At 44.6% G+C, this 27,211-nt stretch overlaps 1 protein-coding gene across 1 annotated transcript in view; it reads left to right on the forward strand.

Annotated features, from left to right (window-relative positions):
* The first annotated feature begins 5,883 nt into the window (after positions 1-5,883).
* The window catches only part of LOC144175431 (cell adhesion molecule Dscam1-like), a 174,222-nt gene continuing 152,894 nt past the window's right edge, over positions 5,884-27,211 (forward strand). Inside the window, exon 1 of the mRNA XM_077704508.1 lies at positions 5,884-6,733. Within this exon, the coding sequence (XP_077560634.1) occupies positions 6,673-6,733 (61 nt within the window). The 5' untranslated portion in view covers positions 5,884-6,672. The remainder of the gene's footprint in view (positions 6,734-27,211) is intronic.

Below are 27,211 nucleotides of genomic sequence, written 5' to 3' on the forward strand. Positions count from 1 at the left end.
ACCCTCTTCTTGTCCCTTAACGTTACACCTCTCACCTTCCGTTCCATTGCTCGCTGAGTCGCCCTCAATTGAAGTTGAACCTTCTTAGTGAGCCTCCAAGTTTCTGCCCCGTAGGTGAGTACCGGTAAGATGCAGCTGTCATACACTTTCTTCTTCAGGGACAATGGTAGGCTGGCATTCATTATCTCAGAATGCCTGCCGAATGCATTTTCAGATAATTAATGGCAGCCGGCAGCGGTTTGAGCGGAAGAGCACAGCGTTCTGAGAGAGGTGGCGATGCAGGGAAAGTGGTAAACGAATATATCTACTTAGGTCAAGTAGTTACCCCGGATCCCAACCATGAGGCACAGATAATTAAAAGGATAAGAATGGGGTGGAGTGCATTCGGAAAGCAACGTACTTTGAGGCCTTTTAATTCAAACTGCTCCATGGCATAAATTAGGCAAATTTGTACTGTTTGCTTGATCTTCCTGGAAAATATCTGCTGCGTTTTCCACTTGTAGCTGCGCATTTGCATCCTTTCAGCATATCGCTGGGATTCGCAAGTTCTTGACCAGTGCACAAAACTCTCGCAATGAACTCGCTGCTCTTTGCTGGCGTCTAAAACTTTGTTTTGAACTCTCATGCAGGGGCAAGGCAGTCATCCATTCGTGATTCTATTTTCAAAGCGTGAATAGCACTTCGGTAGAGTGTGTGAATGTTGTACCGTTAAATAAATGGGAATATTTCATTACAACACAAGTGTGTTTGTTGCCCCGAGTCACGCTTATAAGAACGTGGTATAATTCAAGCAAAATCCCGGGATCCCTGCGAGTTCGAATTATCGCGAGCTTTCTGAAACAGTTCCAGAGCACTACTCCATAGACCTGGGAGCTCCATCACAAGCTCTGTGAAAAAAAATTTGGATAATGAAATTTTCGGGAATCTCGTCTCGTACCTTCATCTAATTCCCCACCATCGCACTAAGTTTTTTGTTTAATTGTGGCTTTTTATACGGAGGCCGAAAACACGCATTGTTATGTGAAAAGTACGACATCCGTATATTTCCTGTTGTTTGCTCATTTCGGTTCACGACAGCAGCCTTGAAGCAATGAACGAAAGTTCCATGAAATCGCACTAATGTTTTTTTTAGGTGCGAAGCCCCTTAGCGGCTAGGGATGTTGGCGTTCCCTGTCGTCGTCGTCGTAATCGTTGTCTCATGTAGTCAGGGTACTAAAACACCAGGAAAGTCTTTTACGCCTCGCGCTGGAACGTAACGCGTACTGAAAAAACACCGGGACACTCGTTTACGTCTCGCGCCAGAGAGCTTTGTGCTTCAAAGACAAGGGTCTTTTACAGCAAAGCTGTATACCTCTACCTCGGTCATTTCCTTGCACCCTGACGAAATCATGATAAGGCAGTGCTGGGAAGAAAAACTCTGCTTACTTTTCTTGCGGAAACAGGGCTAGAAGAGTTTCTGTGAACCCTCTGAACATATACATTTTATATATGCATGCATCTCCCCTCCCACTCCACCTTCTTTCTTTTCCCTTTTCTTTTTCTCTCTCTCTCTCTCTCTATTTTCTCTGCCATCTCAGTGTATTCACCCACATCTGGAGTACAAGCCCTAGCGTTAGTGGGGCTGACCTCTTCAGCTTTCATTAAAAGTTTCCCTCTCTCTCTCTCTCTCTCTCTCTCTCTCTCTCTCTCTCTCTCTCTCTCTCTCTCTCTCTCTCTCTCTCTCTCTCTCTCTCTCTCTCTCCCAACGGTTTCATCTCTGTTGGCAAAAATGCGAAGGCGCAACGAATACGCTTATACACTGCATGCTTCGCCCTTCCCCAGGTTTCCCAATAATGGAGGTGGCCCGCGATTTTTTTTTCCAAGTCGTCCCGTAAAGCTAAGTTCAAACGAACTTGGGTCCTTAGGGCCGTTGTGAGCCAATGCGACGCTTACGTGGAGGTTACTCTGCTGTTGACATAGGCTCATCTGCTTTGTCGGGCTACGTAAAAGCGGCGACGTACACAGTTTCCTGTTCGCCTTACATCTGCCCATCCGTAATAAGTGCGGGCGGAAGGCAACGCCTTCTCCTTACCAGTACGAGTAGCGCCTCGTTGAAGAGTTTAAAAAGGGCCGTCTGAAAACAGCGAGGCTGTCTTCCTGACTGGCAAATATCCCACGATAGGATTCGGGAGACTATACAACCTTCAAAGCGAGATGCTCACGTGGGATTAGAAGCATTACACGGGACTTCGGCGTGGAACTTATGTTTGCTTCACGTGCGTTTCCCCGCGGTAAGGAGAAACACTTGTACAGGGATCATGACTTCGCCACTCACGCAGACTCCGATGGATGCGCAAGCACCGCGTTATTGGAAACTAACCCGGTAGCACTTCCATGGAAGAAAGTTTCGATCTGAAAGACCCCTGGTTTGTCCTCTGAGCTTAGAGAAATATCGGACATGCAGCGTTTGAACGCAAAAACTCCCATACTTCCCAATTCTTATACATAATAGCCAATTGACAAGGAAATTCCTACACTGTTATATATGCTAGCCCCCAGTTATTGTCTCATGTAGTGCGCACGTACACCCCTCCCCACTCCGGCACACCCTCTCCCTTCGAACACCTGTTCCCCAAGGCTCTCCATATCGTTATGAGATGGCGTATTTAGCCCATGAAAAAAAAAGGTGTTCCAAGCAATTCATTTGTGTTTAAAAGGGAAGCTGACTTTATAAGGATACGTATTAGCTTGGTTTTTGTAAGCTGACTTTGGCGCATTTCCTTTTGCACAGTGACGCCTAATACACATAAAAAAAAAGGGAACGAGCCCACTTGTCACGAGCCCATTCCTCACAGGCCAACTCGTCGCACCGGCCTTAGGGTTCAATGCCATCTCCAGATAAGTATTATCGGGCAAGGCACCTTTTCGTCGCATAGATTCCGTAGCCCCGCGGCCTTGTGAACAAAAGCCCTGGTTCCCGCTGACTGCAAATGGCGATTGAAAGTGGACCTGAAGAGCGTTTGACAATGGTAAATTTGTTGCAGTTGTTGTTTAGGGAGAGAGGAGGGGAAGGTTGCTATGACCGGAAGGGGGTCAGCGCGACCAGTGCCTGTGTTTGGGCCGATATCAGAGCACTTTCGCAAGTGGGTGTCGTCGTTTCTTGTCCCGTCTTTTTGCGCTGTTTTGAATTTCAGTTAGTGTGCATCAACTAGCCCAGGACTAATGCCATTAAATAGAGGCTAGCGGCTCTAATTTGCCCAAAGAAGGACTGTTTCGTCATTTGTATTCCAATGCATCACGACCTAGTGAGCAAAAGCCACGACCGATCGATCAGGGTCGTGGAGGGTGGGTTGTGGCCAAATGATGCCAGCCCAGACGAATGGGTTTCTGGCTGTAAAAGCTGCTGCCACAGGACAATTGTATTGCTCGTTTGATTACGTTCATGTCTTCTTCAGCGGTTGGAGAATCATAGAGCTCACAAAACTCAAATGGATGCATGGATGTTATTGAACCACGGATATTCATAACTGTCTGCGGGCAAAGCAGTTCGACTCAGTGTGTGAGGACAGAAAGCCCTGTCAGGCGAAAATGGCAATACACGAGTCCGTAAGTTCAGCAGTGGTGCGTCAGTGGTAGTCATATTTTTGCCGCGAATCCAAATGTCATCAGCGTTTCGTATGTGCCCAGGAATATGTAGATTAACGCCTGTTTTTTCAGCTACGTTTTTCAGCGATTTCAATGCAAAGCGTTTCTCAGTTCATGTAGAACCTGTTCAATGCGCCATTTGTACCATTTTTCTTTTTCCGTGCGCCATGTCGAGTCCAATTATTATTTCAATACAGTTACGCCAATTACTGGTTTTTAAGCTGGCTTGTGGGTTACATTTTTGAACTACCAGCCAAACGCAGCCGCAGTTGCCGAGAGCTAAGCCTTCCCTTCCTTCCCCGTGGCGTGTTCAATCAGATTACCCAATAAACCTTACGACTTGTCTCGGGCATTTCGTTTTCTGAAACCGCGCGCGAGTTCTGCGAATGTATGGGGGTATATCCCCTACGTTGACGAGCTCCAAACTTGATTTCCCTATGCTTGACATCACAGTGCAAAACACAAAAACAATGACTAGAGGATGAGCAAGACGCGCAGGCACCTGTGTATCTCGCTTGCCCTCTAGTTCTTGTTTTTTTGTGTGTTTCGCACTGTGATATCAAGAATTTCCCCTTAATTTCCATACTAAGGAATTTGAATGAACATTCACTCACACTTTTTTAGTGAGGGCGATGCATAGCAGGCGGCAGCATTTCCCGTAAACATTTGAAACAAGCTCTTTTTGTGAGTTTCCGCGTGGCGAATGTTCCGGTGGTGCGAGGTTTCCTCGTACCAGATAGCTTTGACAAGTTGGTCTTCCTAACCAGTTCACCTATGACGAATGGGCCTATGTCGAATGGCTTTGTGGCGAGTAAGCCTACACCTCCCTCGTCCCCCCCAAAAAAGGAATAGGCGGCAATGGGCCGACCACGGCGGAAGAAGACCACCGACGACGATCAGGCCACATTAGTCAAGCTTAAGCGCCATGCCGGTCGGGAGGCCAAATACCGCGAGTACGAAAACGGAAGACGTCGGTGTGGCTGTAATCACGGTGAACTCTTCCCCGGCACGATGGCGCGGTTTGAACGGGAGTTTGTGACCAACCAATAACCTTCAAACAGCTCCAATTGCCATCTGACTTTACGGAGCGCAACGGCACTCAATTTTTCTCTACAATTTGTTAACGTACCCGGTCTGCTCCGAAGGCAACTTTGAATTCGATCCAACTATTCCCTGCTAAATGCCAAGGCGGAACTGTCACTCCGAATTATTTTCTTTATGCATTTTTCGCTTGTTTGTAAGACATCTTTTTAAGCAGGTATTTCATGCTCACAGGAAAAAACGCGTGCAAGCAAATCCTAGCTTCTACATACTGCAACTAATTCTTCCCGCCAGGACTCTCTGAGGCTGCACTCTTCCTGTGCACATGGCAACTCCTCAAGGATTGTTTCACTCTTTCCCAATTTGCATTGCTGTGTTGACCATTCGTCGTTTAAAAGGCAAAGCGATCGTTTTTGCGTCGGCGGGAACAGTGCAGATATGGATCTATTCACGTATTGATCTTTTATCATACCACGCATTGCTCTACTTGGCACGGTTCGACTGAGAACGTGTTTAACGATATATATATATATATATATATATATATATATATATATATATATATATATATATATATATATATATATATATATATATATATATATATATAGGGAGCAGTTGAACTTTTGAAGATGGTAGAGAACACAAGAAAAGAAAAGTTTGAACAAGGTAAAAGCACGATTGTTGCCAACGTTTCAGCAAAGAGACTTGCTTTCGTCAGATCAGGACTTGCTTTCGTCAGACTTGCTTTCGCCCTGACGAAAGCAAGTCTCTTTGCTGAAAAGTTGGCAACAATCGTGCTTTTACCTTGTTCAAAGTTTTCTTTTCTTATATATATATATATATATATATATATATATATATATATATATATATATATATATATATATATTTCAAACTTTTATCATTTACGAAGCGCGCTTGATTGATTGATTGATTCGTTTCTTACTTCATTCATTATTTCACCCGCTCTTGCAACTTTAAATGGTGCATCCGTAGTACGGAGGCCGAAGTTGAACCGATACACAATCCTGTCCCGTTTTCGCCCTCAAGCGCGCGTGCGTTCTCGCGCGGACGAGTCGAAGCAGCGTTCCTGAGAGCAGGGGTTGATGGCGGCGGCCGGCGCCCAATCTGCGGAGCGCGCGCTCGCGCGCGCCACCGACCCGGGCTGCGGTGCAGCGGCGAGGAGAGTCGGGGCCGGCCCTCACACGCACTCCGGGCGCCGACGAGGAGGCTGCCGCAACGCCAGCGCCCCGGGCCTTCATCGACTTCGCCCTGCGCGCAGGCTCGTCGAGCTCCGCCGGCACCTCGCCGAGGGGACAGCGCGGGACCACGTGAAACGGGAACCCCGGGCCGGTCGCGCATCGTCGCCCTCCCTTCCCCCGTCGTGCAACCCGCCTGTGGAGGTGACTCGGGACTCGGATTTCCTAGTTGGCCCACGACGGGCGTTAACGACCTCAGCGGGCCTCCCCACGGCGGCATCGTGTTTTGGCACGGTCGGAAGTCGGAACGTTGTCGTTTGCGGTCGAAGTGAACCGGGAGGCAACGAGGTGTGAACCGTTAGTTCCTCGGCGCGCGCTACCAGTGTTGTGACTTCTGAAACGCCCTGTGTTGAGCGTCTCCCTCCTCCGTGTTTATATTCCGGAGCCACTCGGCCGTGACGGGGCTGTGAAGAAATCGTGCAGCGAGGTTGTAAGTTGTTGCCGACTTTGCGCTGAGATAAACAGTGCTTATCGGGTGACACCTGAAAGAAGTAACTCTAGAGCTGGATTTCGTGCCGGTTTAATTACGGAGAGATTTCGCGAGTTTGTGAGCCGACGTCGTTGGACTGAAACGCTAAGCCAGTGATAGCGCAGAAACAAGTATGTGTCCGTGCAGCCTGCTGCGGTCACTAGGTGGCTGTGTGACGGCGTGACGCCGCTTCTGGCACGTGTCTTCGGCGTGAACGTCGTTTGGATAAGTGCCGGTCCTCGCTGGCCGTCGTTCGAGCAGGAACATTTGCGCACGATGAGGTCGCACGGAGTACTGGCTGCCTCTCTGCCCCTGCTGTTTGCTTTCCTGGCAATCGGTAAGATGTATTCGCACCTTGGAGGAAAGGACTGCGTTCGGTGGTGAAGGACATACTCGCGTCAGGGGTGCGAACGTACGAACCCAGATTACCTTCTTGTTGTATGGTTCAGGATTCGGACCTTACCATAATACACTCTTCAACGCTGCATGTTCAGTTGCGGCGTTGCTTTTTCAATGACAAAGAAATGCTTTATCACGGGAGAGTGATTCCAACTTATTTCCGACAATTTTCAGCCAAATCCTGAGTCATCTTTTTTGTCTACAGCACCTCTTCTTGCTATTAAATATACATATACCGGCCGGATAAAGCGAACCTTGGGAGTTAAACTATGCTGTAGCATCTTTACAAAATAAAAGTTTAAGTGCGACGTTATATTTGCGCGCACAGATTGGTTGTCGCTCAGCACACCCATGCGCAACGTGCTTCTTTCAATGCATAGAATAGACTGTGCATGCGCTAAACGAAGCAGGAGGCTCGACAGAAAATGTACACGGGAGTTATCACTGGGATACTGCATTTTCAAGAGTCATTTAGTTGTAATGTTGAGCGTACAGAACATATAAAGGCACTAACACTGTAGCGTAATGCCCTCCAAGCTCATTTTCACATATTTATTTTGTAAAACGAGGAAACAATGAAACATCTTTTTTCCTAAAACAATAAAACACCATTTGATGTTACAGCGGTTAAATTTTTGTCTCGTTAGCTATTCTTGTGTATAGGGATTACCGGCTTTTTTATATAATTTACAGGAACTGTTAAGCGTGTAATAGATGAGCGCCGACCTATGCACTATAGCTTCGCTAATGAGCGATCAGAAGCTGTAAGCTTTCGCTTCCACACTGATCGCGATTTTTTGGTTCACGCTCATCTGCCTTCACTGACGCCATCTGTTCTGGCGGCCAACGTCAATAGATTATCAGTCACTAGGTTCCCGTATCCGAAGGACAGTGTGATCGGTTTAACTCGTTCTAACCAAACTTTTATATTGTTGACTGTTTTCAGGGACCCGCATTGTGTATTACCATCACAACCAGCAACAAGTCGAACGATACCGCTCACGCGCAGAAACTACACCTTTAACGCAGTTCTTGTCGTGATTTTATTAAACGTGTGTTTTAAAAGGCCATCAGGGCGAAGCGAACATCCGCGGAAAATAGCAGAACAGGTGCCGTGGTGTCCTTGAAGGCTCCTGAATTAGCCATGCTTCTGGGTGTCCCGTTGGCTATTTATGTTTCTAGCAATGCAGTCACCAGCCCAGCATGTCGTTAACATGTAAAAGGGACTGCTCTCCGGTGTGAAGAGCTTGTTTTAGTTGTGTGTCCGACCACCGCTACGCAAGGGGCACCAAGCTTATTTCCAGCGTCTGGTTTCATTTGCCACGTGTGGTACTTTCCGAGGCGGGATTTAAACAGCACTGGCTGTTATAGGTAAGGTTTGGGCTGTTCTTCAAGTGCATACCAATGTCATTGTAATCTGGGATTTCCTCCAAAGAGAGTGCAAGTGTACATTAATTTTCGCTAGAGCGCTAACACTTAATGAGTTTAGAGGCGATTGTAGCAAAACATATTTACCACCGATGAAAGCATTTGCGAAGTCCTCTCAGTGTGGCAATAAAAATTTATTGTGATAAATGGTCGAGGGCCCAGCCAACGGTGAATATTCGCACAATGTTCCGGTAATGGTCTGCGAATGTTTGCATATCGGCGCCATAAAGTTGCATATCGGCGCCCTGTGTTTAATTGTTCACACGCTCTCGTTCGTTGCTTCTCGGACTGTGCCGCTGTTCTACCGTAGAAAAACATATTTAAATAGGCCCTTAAAACACTTTCTTTTTTGATTTTTCTTCAACATCCAGAACGCTTTTGGAATATGGTCAACAAACGCTTCCAGACCTTCACATGTCGCCACAGAGAAATGCATACGAATCGACCGGCGGACGCATTTTTTGGTTGTAGCAAGACACACCACACTGTGTGATTTGAAAAAATTACCGCAAGGCACCTTACGTCATTCTATAACCCGCGGAAATGAAGCACCAGGCGGTCAATGTTTTCGGCAACTGTTGACAATTCAGCCGCCTCTTTCTGTTCCTTGGGGTGCATCTTGAGATTAAAAATCAAAGCCCCTTTCAATATTACGAAAAAGGTGGTTGAAACGCGAAGCGTTCTCACATGCAACCTGAGTCAAAGTCAAAACTCCAAATGGCTCCAACCGCGTCGAAATGGCGCCGTGGAATATACGTCGGCTTCATAACGAGAGGGATACAGGGTCGGTTCTAACTACGGGGAGAGTTTTTTAGGGGCGAGGTCGTTTAGGGGCTCGGGCTGTTGGTGTTTAATGTCGTCGTCGTAACCACCATCTCATGTAGTCACGGTACTAAAACACCGGGACGCTCGTTTACGCCTCGCGCTAGAACGTAACGCCTACTAAAAAATGGCTGCGTATCTGCTCCTTTGGTTGCAAATGTTAACGAAAGGCGATAGTCGACTGGCTCCCTTGCCATGTAAATGCCTCCCTCCTGTTTCCCGCTCACGTCTTATGCTGTTCTTCTCCCGTGTCGTTCCTCCCAGGATAACACGCTAGAAGTCTGCTCAAGTCAATTTAAATTTACCGCGTTCCACCGCTCCAAGTCAGGTGCCTCGATGCCAGCGCTGCTGTACGGCGGAAACGTGCGTGAACCGAGGCATCCTACTACAACGTTTATATGACGACGTTGCACTAATTCACTAGCATTCCAAGCGGAACGTGGAACCTATCTAGTGGAACCGTTTGTAGCTGTTGCCGTTTCATTTTTTAAATGCTGCCAGGAGCTATAGTAGCGCGGGCAACAGCAGGCGACGGTTTTCTGCTGTTGATAATGTATTTCATTTGCTATCGCAAAAACCAAACATTCATGCATTTTTTAACAAAGGAACACTCCAGATACCACTTATGTATTGATTTCCCTGCCTTATATCTGCGTATTGTTCTTGTTCAACAACGTTGACAAGTAAGAACATTGACACAGGACTTAGACTTTTAGATTTCGCTGTAGGTATATAAGGCTATTGCGCAGCTTCTGTTCCACTTCGGCCGGGTGGCTGAATCCACTTGAAACGGTTTGTGTGTTTCTGGAGGTGTCTGTAACTGGCAGCCTTCGGGCTCTGTTAGTTTTGTAGTAACAGGCGCTGCACTTGTTTAATTGTTTGTGGTTGTTACGTTGTATCGTTAATAGCAGGGTGTTTTTTAATAAACTTATTCTTTCAAGACAGACAGGCAGACAGACATACATACAAACAGAAATTTCTGCGTTTAAGTAGCCCAAGAAAGACTATCGCCGTTAAAAGTCACCGGGACACTCGTTTACGCCTCGTGCTAGAACGCTTCGTGCTTAAAGACACGAGAGAGAGAGAGAGAGAGAGAGAGAGAGAGAGAGAGAGAGAGAGAGAGAGAGAGAGAGAGGGGGGGGAAGAGAGATTTGCAGAAAAGCTGTGTACGTCTACCCCCCCACGGTTTCATCACCATTGGCAAAAACGCCAAGGCGCCAAGAATATGCTTATACACTGCATGCTTCGCCCCTCCCCAGGTTTCAGGTTAGTGGAGATGGCCCGAGATTTTTTACTAGAGGCGCCTGATGTGCGTTCGCTTATCATCATCATCTTTTTGTTAAACCCGTTGTGTAAAGTGCGTTTTGCTCGGGCATCGAACGCCATTAGTGAGACATAGAAAGATTCGCTTTAAAAATTTCGCGACTAAGCATCCAATACGAAGCACTACGACAGCAAGATTAAGCTCAGCACCGCCATGGCTGCATGAACCCTTCATCCGACATGTCCGCTGGATGCCGCTCCTATAAGTGCTTGCATTGCTGCCAAGGGGAAGTAGCTGCGAATTTTGAATCCACGAACGCGTCTCAATCAGGTTATAACTACGACCATTATCCGCCTCCATTTTTTTTATTTCTATTTTATTCTATTTTCTTTCTATTTCTATTATTTTCTATTTTTTCTATTTTTCCATTTATTTTTCTTCTATTTTCTGTTTTATTTCAATTTTCCTTTTTCTCTTTTTTCTTTTTTATTTTCTAAATTCTCTAATATTTTTCTACTTCTATTTCTATTTTTGTATTTTTGTAGTTCTATTTTTTTTCTATTTTCTATTTCGAGGGCTCAGGCACCATCACAAGCTTCTGCCATAAAATATGCTTTGAAAGCTACCTCTCTCGGTTGTTTTCCTTTTCAAAGCAAGTTCTTTCCAGTAAGTTGTTTATGGCACCTTCCTGCCGTGAACTTTTTCGCGCATAAGCTACCGTCCAAACAATTCATTATCAGCTGGTTAATATTTATTACAAGCCTTGATTTACAAAAAGCGGAATAGAAAACAACGCAGCAGACAACCTTTGAAACTGGCTTCCCCGTCATAAGCATCGCAGGGGTTTTGATAACATCAAAGGGGTTTCTTTTTCAATTTTTCTAAACGTGTCTCGTAGCATCATTATCTTTATTCTGTACACTTTTCCGGTACCGTCAGTGTATTAATGAGAGTATGACAGCAACAGCAATTCCCCTTATTTTAAACCAGCCACGTGTCCTGATTATCTGGTTTCTTTTGTTAACTCCGCGCGGTTTTGGCAGGATGTTATTTTCGGTGCAATGCCGTCCGACACACCTGCGAAAAGCAATATATGGTACTCTTGATTTTTGAAACGAACAAAAACGTAACAATTAGACAGAGTGGCTCTTGTATCGTGTTTAATGTAATGATAGACGTCACTGACGGGCAGCTGTTAGAAACTGTGTATTTGTAGGATTCCCAAACTGCCCGTATGGATCTTATATTTTTGAAATTATTGCGAAAACCCAGAAATACTCCCATGCCATTATTTAAACCCATCGAATCCACTAATCATTATAACCGCTGCCATACACCAATGATGACATTTTTTTTTAATGACGCTGGATCTCAAAATGGCTGGCTTTGTTTATGAAATGTTTCGAAAATGGAACACATTACGGCTGATAACCAGAACTGATTTCGACTAATAGAGCGCCGCTTCGGGCACAAGCGTAATAAGGGAGGTCGTGTAAGATATATATTTTTTTTAATTTCCCCTAGTTAATATTTTTGTCATTTAATACTTTCAGACCGGCATACCCCGGGTAAACACTAAGAAAATAAACACTATTCCGCAAAAAATATAGAAACTCTGATGATTCACGGGAAGGAAAACAAAAAAACAAATAACGCTAGAGTTAGGAAAATACAACCGGCGTTTCGATTTTACTTTTTCACTCTCTAAGTAGACTGACTTAGGTCTAGATTTACTCGTAGTTGTTGTTTGGGTAATATCGAGACAGCAAATTTTGTCATCAATGAACACGTTTGTTTGAATTCAACAAGGACAAAACTTACACTTCATTTCCTGCATAACCGGATAATTGTTAGCCGTGAGACATCCCTGAATCACGTAATTTGTATTATACCTTTTTATGCCCTGCCTATAAGTTGATATGCATGGGTCTATAGGCTATATATCGGCATATTTATGTAGCTGTACTACGCGTTTATACAATCTAGGCTTGAAATCTGGGCCCAGGACAGAGCAAGAAACAAAATGAAAGCTACACAGGGAAGAAAACGGGGAGGTCGGGGACAGGTGTTAGTCAAACCAACACACCAACACAACCTAACTTGTGTTTAGTAAAAAAAAAAAGTAAGATTATTCCTTGGGCTGTGTCTTCATGCGAGCCGTTGCGAAAGCACTCAGCTCTTCGTCACACAATTGTGCTGCTGTCTCCGTGATGTGCGCACGTTTGATATCGCATTCGCCCGGATATAGATCTGTCTCCCGCATTACGTAAAATTTGCAGAAGGTCGACTTTACGAGCGTTGGGCCGCGCTTCGAGTGAAGGCAGTAACAGTAGTTATCTCGTCCAGTTGGTTCAGAGTCAAGATTTCAACAGCGCCGAAGCGGTTTTCTCGGGTAAAAAAAAATGACAGTTGCCCAGTGAAAGATGAACAATCGAATGCATATTTTGGATAGCCGGACATCTACGGAGAGATAACGAAGGTTTCACAAGTGGGGTTATAAGCAAGACAAATTTAAAGGCAGAATGACGCGGACCTTTTCTTTTTCAAACACTGCTTTGAGGATGCATTCAAGTATCAAAGTACAAAATTTATTTTTCTCTCGCTGAGCATGGGTCGAGCCAGCCCTGACTTTGTTCTGCAACACAAGGGCTTCGAACAGTTTCCTGTTACGTCCGTGATTGGTATGTCTTACCACTTTTCATTTGGAAAGCCTGGGATGCCTTTGCAGGAGGGCCCGTGTTATGAAAGGATGCTGTCCCTTCGCCCTTCTTTCGAAGCCGGGACGTGCTCCCTCGGCCGTTCAATCACCTAGCGAGCAGTCCACCCCACGACAACGGATTCAAATACCCCGAAATTCCATTTGCACTCGACAAATATTCCAAGTGTTACACTCGTTGCGCCTCTAACTTTCTTTGCTCAGCCCCTCACGCAACTTGGTCAAATTAGGGGCTGCTGCAAAAACACATTAAGGCAGCTCCAGTCAACGTAAAAGCTGTCTAAGTGCGGAGCAGTGATTCGCCAGAGGGCCTGTGGTGCCCTCTCTTGACTAGTTTCAGTATCAACCTGTAGTTGATGCTGAAAGTATTCAAGAGAGGGTGCCGCAGCCCTCGAAAAGGCCCATAAAGAGACACTGGATCGAGTTTTAATTAATTCGGGGTAATTAAAGCGGTCATTTATGATGTTTACTTTGTTTTATGTTGTTCTGTACTCATTTGCGGCCTAGCTGCGGCATCCTCCATGGCGACGGCGCAGCTCAAAACTCACCCCAACAATTTGCATATGAGTAACGTGTGCCTTTGTGGTGCAATGGGATTGATATCGGCTTCGTAACGCGAGAGACCCAGGTCCAATTTACCGCAACAGCGAAACCGCTCGACGAAATTAGTGGAATTAGTGCAAAAGAAACTCTTTCCGCTTGGCGCCGAAGCAATGCTGCCACCTGGTGCAAACCTGAGTTGTAAAAACACTTATAGATCTGTCAAAAATGCGAGATTTCTTTTTTAAAGAAAATTAAAACAGAATCAAACTGATGCGCTGCTTTTAACCGACAAACGCTTGCGTGGGCGCTTGTTGTGGCTGCACACATAAATACATGGTGATGGGACAAGGCCTCAGAAACTTGGAAGGACCACTTTGGTCATACCCGGGGTCGTATGCGGCTGGACAAATACGGCTTCATTGGATGCATGAGAAGGAACCACCTTCTGTGCAACTCGTATACGATATGGCAATGACTCATTTTCGAGTTATCTGCCTGCTACTCTTTCCGTCCTTAGATGCAGATGTTACCCCATTTAGAGAGGCGTCATCTAGTGAAGGCGTAACGTGAGGCAGCATCCCTGATTCCTACATTTCTGCAGTAGTTGCAACTGATGAAGTCACTTCAGATGATGGCCTGACCCGACTCCGAGCACGCGGTATTTGCTTCTTAGCGTTCCAATTGGCCCGAAGTATGTAAGTGTCGCAAAACTAAGCGTCATGTTTTAAAAATGGAACCGAAAGGTGAAATTGAGGCAGGCTATACTGCATCCTTCAATTTTTCAAATGCGCGTGAACGTACAGCGAGATAAATATTTACGCCACTACGATGAATCGGCTACTTCATCGTATAGTCATTGAGGTTGCTTACTATACTGCTGGCAAGAGAGCATATAACTCCATGCGCAAGCTAGAAAAGTAGTTCAATTCCAAACCCAGCCTCGTTTCCTTTAGCGCGCTTTTTGTACGGCGCTAGCAGTATAAATTCGCAATACCCGGCATGTTCTCCGCTTTTGAATGCCTGGGCGAACGTCTACAACAGGGCATATTGAAAAGGAGAGTGGAACCATGCTGGGCGAAAGTGTGAGATGGGAGGAAGATGCTAAGTGAGGCGAATTTAAGTCGTGGAGACAATTTTGCCACACAGCCGAAATCGCACTGCTACTAGTGGCCTCACCGAACAACAAAAGACTAACCGCCAGTTAGTCTTCTCTTGTTCCGTGAAGCTTTATTTATACTCTCTGGGCCTACGTTAAGAAGGCACACCTAGTGCGAAGGAACTAAACATTAAAATGTTAACCATCTTTCCTTCCTTTTACCACCCCTTCCCAACTAGGCTGTAGCGCCATCCTTATGGAATTCATTCTTTCATTTTTCTGTAGCGTAAGTTACACTGGCTGAGGTTGAGCAGTTTCGCGTGGGTCTTGAAGGGCCATGCTGGGCAAGCGCGAGGAGCGTTGCATTGGATTGGATTGGCTTGGATTGGATTGGATTTGGATTTGGATTTGGATTGGATTGGATTGGATTGGATTGGATTGGATTTTTGGAGTGCGGGTGTGAGGAGAATTGGGTCTGCACATTCGCCCGTCAGCGCATTCCAGAGGAGTGACGTCATAGCCGCGGCAGACGCACTAACGCCGGCGCGTGCCCGGCTGTGCGCCTCCGTTGCGCAGTAGCCAAGTCCGACGGTGCGCCGGAGCCGCTTGATAGCCATTTCGCGTGGCTCCTGGAGAGCCGTGCTGCGCATGCGCGAGGAGCAGTGACCGGACTGCACTGGACCGGACTGGACTGGACTGGACTGGACGGGATTGGATTGGATTGGATTGAAAATAGTTTTATCAGCAATAAGCATGGTAATCAGCTAACCCTGGACAACCAGGAAACCTAAGAATAATCAGCAGAACCTTAGCTCACGCTACGTATATCCTGGCATAGCCGAGCTGAGCCACTGCTAATTATTTAAGTTGTGTTTTGAAATGAATGATTGTAGGGTTTAACGCGCCGACGCAACACAGGCGATGAGGCGCGCCGTAGTAAAGGGCTCCGGATTAATTTTGACAACCTGGGATCTTTAACGTGCGCCGAAATCTCGTACACACGGGCGTTTTTGCTTTTCGCCTCCATCAGAAAAGTGGGTTTTGAAATACCAGAGTTTGTTCTTGCTTGAAAAAACGCCCCACCCCCCTCCACCAAGCTCGTACCAGTGGCAACGGTGGAGGAGTGCGGCTGCTGCGTAATAATAATAATCAATCAATCAATCAATCAATCAGTCAATCAATCAATCAATCAATCAATCAATCAATCATTTATTTGCGTGCCCAGGAACAGCCGGGGTCGGCCTTTGTGCTGGCGCACGGAAACAGAAACACACGAAACATAATGTACACATCTTTCAAATACAAAATAAAATACAAAATACAAAAAAACGAAAGGATAGCTTATGTTGAAGTTACGGAATGAAAGCCATTTAAGTGCATGAACTCAGGGATAAAAGCCAAATGCAGAATAAGAAAAGTTGGCAGTTACGCCAATACAAACTCACAGACATGTTTGCGAAACAGAGTAGGGCAAGTATTAAATATATCAAGGTAATCCGAGTACCGATTGCACGTGCATTGCAGTCGGCACACAGGGCACAAGACACGCAGACAATTGGGGTTTTGCGGCACATAAAGACGAACATGCTGTAGCAGCTCACCACAAGACACTATGCCGTGCATAATTTTAAAGAGGAAGAGAATATCAGCCTTGTTCCGCCTGGAAGTTAAGCATGATAGCGTCAATGAAGAGGGCGATCCAGGGTTATAATTACTACTATCTCCAAAGCGATGGTTGAAGATAGATATGAACTTATTTTGTACCCTTTCTACAAGCTTACGGTTTGTTTTGCTCGTGCTGTTCCAGACAACAGATGCATATTCAAGCTGAGGACGACATATAGTTGTGTAGAGCTTGAGAAGAGAAATCGGCTCCTTGAACTCCTTGGACACGCGACAGACAACGCCAAGCGATCGAAGAGCTCTGCGAGTAATTACCTGAATATGTGGAGAGAAGCTCAGTTTACTGTCGAAAGTGACGCCTAGGTCATTAACCTCTACCACACGTGGGAGTAATTCACCGTTGATGTTACAGGGAAACAAGATGTTGTCAGTCTTTCTTGTGTATGTCATTACCTTAGTTTTAGATGTATTAATGAGGAGTTTGTTGCATGAGCACCAATGCGAGAAGGACGAGATTGCTCTCTGGAGAGCGGAACAGCTGGCAGAGTTGGAAACAGATTTAAATATTTTTACATCATCGGCATATAAAAGAAAATTACAATCATTAAATATTGTCGCGACATCATTTATAAAGATTGAGAAGAGAAGTGGCCCGAGCACTGAGCCCTGAGGGACACCACTGGTGACCTCATAGGAAAGAGAAGACTGTCCATTTACATGCACGAAACATGACCTATCACATAGATAATTGCATATAAGAGATATCAGGGATGGTTGTATATCAAGCTCAGATAGTTTTTTGGCTAAGAGCTCGTGGCAGACAACATCAAAAGCCTTGCTTAAATCAAAGTAGACTACATCAAGTTGACCTCTCCCTTGCACAGCTTCCGAAGCATGCAGCATGAAGTTGACGAGATTGGTAGTGGTCGATCGGCCCGCGAAAAAACCATGCTGTTCAGGTATTAATGTGGTATTTATACTGAATGTGAGTAGTTTATGCAGTATTGACTCAAACAATTTAGAAGCAGCACATAGAATAGATATCGGTCGGTAGTTCGTGGGGTCCAATTTTGAACCTGTCTTAAATACAGGAACAACCCTTGCATTCTTCCAACGAGCGGGGAACTTGCCAGACTTGAGAGAAGTTTGAAATATACACGTCAATACTGGAACTAGGATATCACCAAACGCTTTCAGTACGGCAGAAGGAATGCCGTCAGGGCCGCATGAAAATGACGATTTCAATTGTTTCAGAGCTTTCAAAACGAGACTTTCCGAAACCAACACTTCTGAGTTTTTACAGTAACCTAGATATTGTGGAGGGGGGCAAGCTGCACTGTTGTTGCCATAAGTGGAACGGAATTGTCGCGCAAAGGCATTGGCAACGTCCGATATGCTCTCTCCTCGTTCATCGATGAGGTTAATGTTCCCAGGTGAATTTTTACATGTTAATAGTAATAATAATAATAATAATAATAATAATAATAATCCTGTTTACGTCCACTGTTGGGCAAAGGCCTCTCCCATGGATCTCCAATTATGCCGGTCCTGTGCTAACTGCGACTAATTTATCCCCGCAAGCTCCTTGATCTCATCTGCCCAGCTGACTCTCTGCCCCCCCCCCCCCCCCCCCCCCCTGCCACGCTGTGCATTAGATCGTGCCATTCAAGCGCCTTGCGAACTACTAGCGCTGTTAAGTTACAGATTATGATGATGGTTGATTATGATGATTGCTATTGGTTTCCCCTTTGTAGCGGGGTGATGACGTGTCATCTTTCCAAAAAGGACTAATATAGGTATGTTTTATACTCTTGGTTTAATACTAGCGCTGCTTAGGGCAGGCACAAAAAGCTTATTAGGCACAAAATACTTTTTTTTCCTGTTACAGGTGGTAACTGTCCTAGGCAATATTCCCCTCTCTGCTTTTAGTCCATCAGCAGTCTAATCTTCTTTTCGTCGCAAGTCTTCCTTAACCACTGCGTGTCCACGCTTTTCAAGTATAGGTACTTAAAAGCCTTAGCTTCCCACCTTCGTTGATCTATTCCTCTCAACCTCATCTCAAAACATATTTTACTCTGCGCTTCTCGAACTTCAAACGACGCCCAGCTCATATCTCTCTGCACTGCTTCGTTAGTTGTTTTTCCATGCCCGCCTAAGGCCAAACGGCCTACCGTTCTCTGGTTCACTTCAAGGCCTGATAGAACGTCTGATTTTAAGCAGCAGAGTACAGCATTCGCAAATGTGAGACTCAGAAACATTACTTCTTTCCACAATCCTCTTACTACTTCGTATTTGTTATACCCTCACAGAGCTCTATGCTTCATTAGAGCTGCGTTTCGCTTTCCCTTACCCTAAAGTCGCTCCTTTTGAGTTCTTAAGTAGTTATCCCCTTCGTTTATATTTATACTCCCAAATATTTCAATTCCTTCACTCTGGGTAATTCGGCTTTCTGGATAGACACTGCGTCAGTGGTAGCGTTATTGAAAACCATTATTCCCGCTTTTTCTGCGCTTAAATTTAACCCGAGGTCGGTGGCGTCCTGGTCGCTAACATTTATGAGCCGTTGTATATCGGCCTGGTTATCAGCTAAAAGAACAATGTCGTCTGCGTATAACATTCCCGGAATACGCTGTTGTATCACTTCGCCTTGCAGCATTTACGTTAGGCTGAACCCTACTTCACTTTCTTCCAGTTTCTCTTCTAACCCTGCCATGTAAAGCATAAACAGTATTGGGCTCAAAGGGCATCCCTGTTTCAGTCCCCGATGGGTGTTGACCTGCTGGGAGCATTTATGTCCTTCCCATGTAAGGTTCACTCTATTGTCTTTACAGATTGCTATAAGGAACTGTATTAACTCGCCATCTAATCCCTAGAGTTTCAGCATTCTCCACAGCAGTTCTTTGTTTACGTTGTCATATGCCCCTTTAGTGTCTAAGAACGTAATCCATAATGGTCTATTCTGCGTTTTCGCAATTTAAGTGCATTGCGTTATTACGAACAAATTATCATCCAATCACCTGTATTGTCTAAATCCATTATGCAGTTCCCCAAGTATTTCATTTTCTTACATTCATGCTTGAATTCGGATTTTATCGCCTGCATTACGAATCTATACACAACTGACGTTACTGTGAGTGGTCTGCATGAATCAATACTGGCTTTGTTGCCTCTGCCTTTACATATTGAATTCATCCTACTTTCTAGACAGGGGTTCTAGCCAGTGCGGGCTATGAACCCCCTCCCTCCACCTTTGTTTAACCACCCACGAGAGGTCAGTACGCGGCACACGCTTCCCATCGGTCATTTATTCTGTGATGGGGCGTTCCGTCTGCTGTCAGTATCCCATCCAAGTTAGTAAACGTTCCGCCGGCTTAAGCTGACGGCCGTGCGGTAACGGTAATGAGAGGTTTGCAGACCCGCCCCGGGTAGAACGCGATCTATCATACAGCTCTGACGTTTCAAGAATTTCCGGAAACAGGGGCTTGACAGGTTGATTTCGTCTAAACCCTGTAATGCTTCTTGGTGAACTCCTCGGGAACTGTTCCTGGTAAAACCTGTAATACTTCTTGGTGGACTGTCTTTCTTGCCCCATAGTGCGGCAAAGTGACCAGCTGTGGTACTCCTCCTTGGATGAAAGCAAGTGTTCGACGACAATTAATCTCGTCATGATTATTATAAGCAATAGCCAACTAGGTCCACTTCAGGACGAGGGATTCTCCCACCGACCTGCAAACGCTGCTATCGTGCGCGGTTCGAGTTCATTCTTTGCCTCAGAATTTACTTACTTCGTCTCTCCATCGAGTTATTGGCCTTCCCTTCTTCTAGTACCGTCTCTGGGTATCCACTATGTTATCATGCCGGTCCACCGGTTGTCATTTCGCCTAACTACATGGCCAACGCAAGTCAATTTCTTTTTCATTATTTGAACTGCGATATCTTCTAGTCTAGTTTGTTCCTTGATCCAGGAAGCTCAATTCATCTCCCTTAACGTAACTACTATATTTCTTCGTTCCCTGGCCCATTGAGCCGACTTATGTTTGCTTTCAAGTTGTTTAGTAAGGCACCGAGTTTCCGCTCCATGTGTCATCAGTTGCAGGACGCATTGGTTGTATATTCTTCTTTTCAGTGGTACAGGTCGCTTACTTTTCGTATTTGGGAGTGTTGCGAATGTACCCCAGTCCATTCCTATTCTGCGCCGGATTTTTTTCTCATGGTTGGAACCAGCACCCACACAGTCTGACGGAGGTAGCTGTAATCTTCTACTTGTCCTAGGGTTTAGTTACATATGCCGAACAGGGTGCTTTCAGTATGTTTATTCATCATTACTTTAGATTTATTTGTTTTTATTTTTAGCCCCACGTCCCTGCGTTGTGAATTTAGTTCCTCAATCATTTTTTTTGCAGGTGTTCTGCGGACTAGCATAGCTAGACTATGTCGTCAGCAAACCTCAAATCACTCAACTATTCTCCACGTATCGTTAATCCGCTGTTTTTCCCGACAATCTTCCTGAACACCTCCTTCAGACAAGCTGTGAACACTTCTGGCGAAATGGTGCCTCTCTACCGCACGCCCTTTCGGACCCGGAATTTGTCACTTTGCTTGTGAAGAATTATCCTGCCCGTACCTACTTTACAGATGTCGTCTACGATTCTTGTGTCCGTCTCCTCTATTCCTTGGTACAGTTGAACCTCGTTGCAACGAACACTGATATAGCGAATTATCGGCTACAGTGAACTAAATACGAACTTTGGTTGATCACGCTTCATTTCAATGACACTTCTTTTTTTTATAACTTAAGTGAAACTGTGGAAGCCGCGCGCACAATCGGATATAACGAGGAAACGTTTGACCAGTAGGCTGAGAAACTACTTACAGAAGTGGAAAAGGCCGATTTGTTCGTGGACACTGGGGAAAACTTCATCCTGCTCAGCGCTGTGAATAGCCACCAGACAAAGATCACACCCTTCCTCGAAAAATAGGAACTCAGGCCGTTTTGCCAAATGAACTTTGTTCCGTTGTAATTTTCTGTATCGTGTCCTGGTTCATAGAGCTTGAAATGCCACAAGGAGAAAGATAAGGGTTACCTTGTTTCTAGTAGGATCGAAGATTAAAATATTGCGTTTTTGTATCAGTGATTTTTGCGGGAGCCTGATTACCGCTTGGTTTGAACCAATTTTTAGCACTACTGTCACAACGAATATCGGATATAACTCACCGCATTGAGTCCCAAATGCAGTTTGAAAGATTGATTCCTAAATCGTAAGCCCTCCCGGTGGGTCTTCACCTACATTCAATGGGTGTATGATACACATTTTTTACCGGGTGTATGATACATTCAAACCCTCTTTATGTGTAGGTATACATATACATACATGTAAATTGGTATATGCAACATTATATACCTACATTATCTATGTAGGTATGCATATGTTTACTCTTTATGCGTTTATGATTATGTAATTGTGAAACCCAGGGAGAAAAAAAATTCTTCGCGTTTTTTTATTGTTTCAGTCTCAAACTACAATGTAACAAAGCATTAGAATTTCTATCTATCGTTTTCATTGGTTGGACCTTACAGGGTTAAGTTTCCTTTTATTTCCAGCGGTTCCTCGATCACTGTAATGTTGTACGGACGAATGTCGTTCGTGTTACTTTGGTAATCACTTCGACAGCTCCGCTTGTACAATTTAACCTGCTGTTCTCTTCACTTTAACATGATTACATTTCGCAGTCAGTGCCTTCGTTTTCTGAGCTAGTTCTCCGTTTGTTTTCTGCAGGCCATTTCTTCCACAGCTGCTGCTGATTTTGTGATTGCCGTTGTTAGGTTGTAACTTAGCATGCGTAGAGTATCCTCATTCTTCCCGGTTGAAGTCCGAATTTGTTTGACGGGTTATTTTGAAGTCCCTCGTCCTGGCTCTGACTGACTCCATGCTGTGTTTCTTTCTTTTCACAAACTTCCTTCTTTCTGCTTTCCAGGTTAGCCTTACTTTGCACCTAACCATCCTACGATCGCTGCTCCGAATCTCGCTTAGCACCTCCACATGCTGCACAATACCTGTGTTCTCACTTAAAATGAAGTCAATTTCGTTTTTTTTTACTGTTGGTACCTTTTCAGGGTAATTTCCTATTCCTTCATTTGCAGAACAATGTGTTCATTAATCTCATGTTATCTCCCTCCGGAGATTTTCCTCCGGAGATACCACGAGTCTACCTCCTCTACTGTTGCGACTGCCTATTCCAAAGTTTCCCACTCACCTTTCCCCCATTGGCGTCTCACCTATCTTTGCGTTAGTCTCCCATACCAGTCGTGAACTGTGTTGTTCCTTTCTTTATTGCTAATTTCAAGTCCTTTTAGATATTTTCTCGAAACTCCAAGTACCGAAGAACTGATTCCCCCACAAACCTTATGAAAGAAAACAGTACACCCACACTTGTAAAACGTCGTAAAATTCACAGGCTGAAATTTCTTTTTCTTTTGAATAACAACAAGCTGTCAGTAAACCGTGATTTGTATCTAAAACCGCTTACGACAAGACAAACCCGGCATTGGCAGGCCCATTCATTAACACCGTATTTCGCCAGAACTAACAATTTCAAATACTCGTACTTTCCTCGAACCATAAACGACTGCAACTGCCTACCTCAGTCGTTAACCGGCTCTGCAGAATCTCTTGATTGTATTGAACCATGACCCATGATGATATTTTTTTATCGTTCTTGCTGATTTACAGCTGTGTGCAGTGTTATATTCTTGCCCCTCCTGCTGGGGCCCTTAAATGGGTCTGCAGTATTCTGTAAAAATATAAAAATAGATGTAAAAACGAGCTGTTGGCGTATAAGCTTGTACTACATTTAGCTTGTATTGCTTGTTTAGCTTGATCACCACTACTGCGGCTCTTTAGTTAATGCTAAAGAATTCATCTACGTTCCCTGCTATTTCTCTTTGTATTAAGAATATCCCCCCGTGCTCTCTCATTCCTTGATGTCCTGCATCATCTGCTCAGGCATTATTGGAAGGCCAAATAATGCAATCATTGACGAAGTCAAGACGGGAAAACGTTTTACCTTTCTGGCATAGTCAGTGGCTGGCCTGCTGTTTCTTCGTCCCTAGATTAAAGCAAAGTCCTCTTTTTTTTCCATTTCACGAAGGTTTTTGACAATTTAAATACGACCGCGCACTCCGGCTGCAGAAGACGCAAGGCATGACAGCTGAACTGGGTCAAAGGTTGATGTGTTGCTGAGTAACGAGGGCGATGTAGCTATCCTTATGCCCGCTTGCATGAAAACTGCAACAATCCAAAATTACAAAAAAAGATCGCCAAAAGGTAATTAAACACAACAACATACGACCCTTTTGTCTTGTTCCGCTAAAGTTCTTTTCCGCTCAGGAAGCACTTGCGAACCGGAAATGATTACCGTTAGGTACTTTGCATCGAGCCGGACTCACAAAGTAAAGATGTGAAACACGCCTACAGACGCTGTCTATAGCTTGACACGTGGGTGCTAGATATTTGTTCTATGAACCTAAGACAAAATTTTCCTATTAACAAAATTTCGTACCGTATCGTTTTCAGCTGACGTTAATACATATGCACACACACAAAAAAACCGCTAAGCCTAATATGGAAAGTCAGCCGGCGCAATGCAATATCTCATGAATACCTCATGAGTCGGTCATAAAGAGATGTTCTTCATGCAAAAAACGGCAGACAGCTGCTCATAGCGAGGCATCCGTAATGAGCCAGCGTCTCGGCAGCGCTTTATCTCACTTTTCCCGAAACAAAAAGGTCTCGCAGCCGCGGTAGTTCCCTAATTTTTTTTTATCGTGCACGGTATCGTACTTACAAGATTTCCGACTCGCAAACAGGAGACAGAAAGCGGAGCTCTCATTTTGTGTATAGCTGATATCTTCTTCTTTCCCGCGGTTCTAGTTTTAACTTAATACCTTTGATCGATTGTACGTTTCCGCCTGTATTTTTTCCTGGGAGATTAATTTCTTACTGTATACGCGCAATTTTTTTTTCGTCCTTGCATGCATAACACTCCGGTACTTTAGCAAGAAACAGGGAAGAGAGAAAAAAAGAACTTTAGCAAGTTAACGAGAGAGAGTGAAGAGAGAGAGAAAGTTGAGGCGAAACTTTGCCGCTCTTATCAGGGTTCCCTTTCCCCTTCCCTTATAATGCGTACGCAGAACCTTTCGCGCCTTCTACACGAGCTTTTCTTCGTGCATTGTCGGTGACTTTCGCTTTCCTACTCGAATAATTCTTCTTTCTGGTTCTTACGTGTAAAAAAGACGGTATTCCTTTTGTTTTGTTCCACGTTTGTTTTGTTTTCTTTTAGCTGAAGAACGCAAGGCCTGAGCCAGCGCCTTCGCCCGTTTGCCTACTTCATCGTTGTTTTTTTTTCTTTTTGCTCCAAGCTGCGCGCCTTGCGCGGAGTACGTCAGCTTTCTTTGCGTCAGCTGGCTGTGTCGTGCGCCAGCGAGAACAAGGCAATTTCGGGAAAATGCGCACACCGTAATCTCTGCGGCCCCAAATACCTTCTCTTACACGCTCCTGCCTATCTCTGTTCTCTTTGCTTGTTGTCGTTGTTCCTTTTTTTCCCCTCTTGTTCTCTCAGCGCTGAAGAGATTAGTCGAGGCTTGGTCGGGCACTTTGCGTACAGGACTCCGCTCTTGCTCATGCAAGTTATCGCCCCAAAAGTGCGACTTTCTCCGGAAAAGAAGCAAACAAAAAACGGTGAGCTGAACGAAATAAAGTTCTTAGCGGACAGAGAAGCTGAGTTTCGGGTGTTAGGTTGGCTAAATGGCTACTGCTAGAGTTCTGATTCCTTTTTTCTCGGATATTTTTTCGACGAAATATCCGCTTATATGCCTGCCCCACAATTCATGCAGACCTGATGTGCCGACGGGTACTCAGCTGTATGTAGGGGAGAATGGCTGTCGGAGCTGTTTCCGCGTAGTAGTGCGCTTATGCTCCGCCAGTGCCGAGCCCACGGTAGCGCTAAAATTGGGGGTTCGTCGCCAGTTAGCCATTGCAGCTTCGTGCCGGCTGTCGTAGCTGGCTAAACCGTGAGCTTGAGTTAAGGTAGTGGTCAGTATGACGCGGCACTGCAGCCTGTGAACCAGGAAGTCGCCGTGAAGTCCCGCACCGCGTTTTAGGCGGCCGCCAGTTAATCCGTGCGCTTTTGTATTGCCAGGATACTTGCGTAGGATATGGGCCTAATTAGTACACCGCGCATGCGTGAAATATGCTCCACGAAAGAGCTAGGAGAGGAATGTGAGAGACAGTGAGACAAACGAAAAGAGTAAATTGTGAAGGGAACGAGGAAGCTCGTACTGTTAAAACGGTCACGAAAGTGTTAAGAAGAACGTTCGGTGTCGGGCCAAATATAACTACAATTATAATTACGATTGTACTTGTAGTTGTCGCTGTATATACAATAGTTGTATATACAGCCAAATGCACTTCAATATTCATGAAAGTAATACTGTCGCTGGTGGGAACACGTCTTTTATAAAGCAACAATTTTCTTTTCTTACCCTTTGTACCTCAATATCATTTCTTTCTTCTGCCTTATGCGAGCTCTCAGAATTTTGCTTTCGAATCTGTCTGCGTTGCTTGTGGTTCGTGAACTAAAAGCAGACCAGAAAACCCCAGCGAAGCACAAATATTAAAAAATGCAACGAATATTTCGTGCTGAGTTTCAGGCTCTCTCTTTCTTTTTACAAAAGGAAATAGAAGTCATCCTCCAAAAATTGTACAGGTGTTGAAATATCTCGCTATATCGCCATGCAGCGATCTGTAAGTACTTTATTGGTCAAAGGATTAACATGAACTCGCGATCGACCGAATTGCGTTAGGAGCTGTCGTATTTTAGCGAAAACTATTTCAGACTGAGCAACACCAGCTTCCGGACGAGGACTAATTACACGGTAAAGAATTTATATTTATTTATTTATTTATTTATTTATTTATTTATTTATTTATTTATTTATTTATTTATTTGTTTATTTATTTATTTATTTATTTATTTATTTATTACAAGTACATACAGCGCCGGTATGGCATTATTTAAGAAGGTTCGCAACAAAAATGTGTCATTCAATCTCAAAAAACGACATCCCTGTGAAACAATATATTACAAAACACAACAGTGAAGGATGAATGGCTATAGCATGCTAGGTACCAAAGTCACCAATGACAGACTGCAAATTATTTGCAGTAACTAGATCACGGGGGAGACGATTCCAGTTATCAATTGCATTCGGGAAAAAAGAATATTTATAGACATAATACGGCCCTGACTCGGCTTAATTTTCCTTGGATTATTCCGCCTAGCAGTGGCGTAATGAGTCTTCTTTAAATAAATGCATTTATTAATTCCTGTCTTATCAGCTAAAATGTTACGTAGCAACTTTAATCTTAATATTTTTTCACGGGCTACCAGTGTCTACCATCCGAGGCAATCACCAATAATTTTGCTTCTTACAGGGAAATCATAATTTTCTGTAGCAAAGCGGGCTGCGTACGTTTCTGGACGCGCTCTAACTTGCCTATATTTGTTTTTGCAAAGTAATTATTTTTCAGGCGTGCACATTTGCACAGGCGGGGCATTTATGTTATCGTCTTAAGACACAGACTGTAACACATTCACAAAAGATATATTAGGAGGGAACATGAACACACGGCCTATACTCATAATGCAAAAAGAAAAAAATTACAAGCGCATATAGTTGACTCTTACGATGTGAGAATACTTCAGAACTACTTGTCGCTAAGTTATGTTGCTCAATTAATGGTTCCCCGAGTATACTGTCGCAGAGTTTTGGTCTGCTGAAATCGGTGTAGCTTAGAGTATGATGTCGCAAAACACACAAGACTTCGAACCAGCAATACGTCGACCTTTTAATCACCACTTTTAC

The sequence above is a fragment of the Haemaphysalis longicornis genome, unplaced genomic scaffold, assembly GCF_048455015.1.
Source record: "Haemaphysalis longicornis isolate Haplotype H1 unplaced genomic scaffold, Haemaphysalis longicornis Haplotype H1 scaffold_3, whole genome shotgun sequence".
NCBI classification, from domain to species: Eukaryota; Metazoa; Arthropoda; class Arachnida; order Ixodida; family Ixodidae; genus Haemaphysalis; species Haemaphysalis longicornis.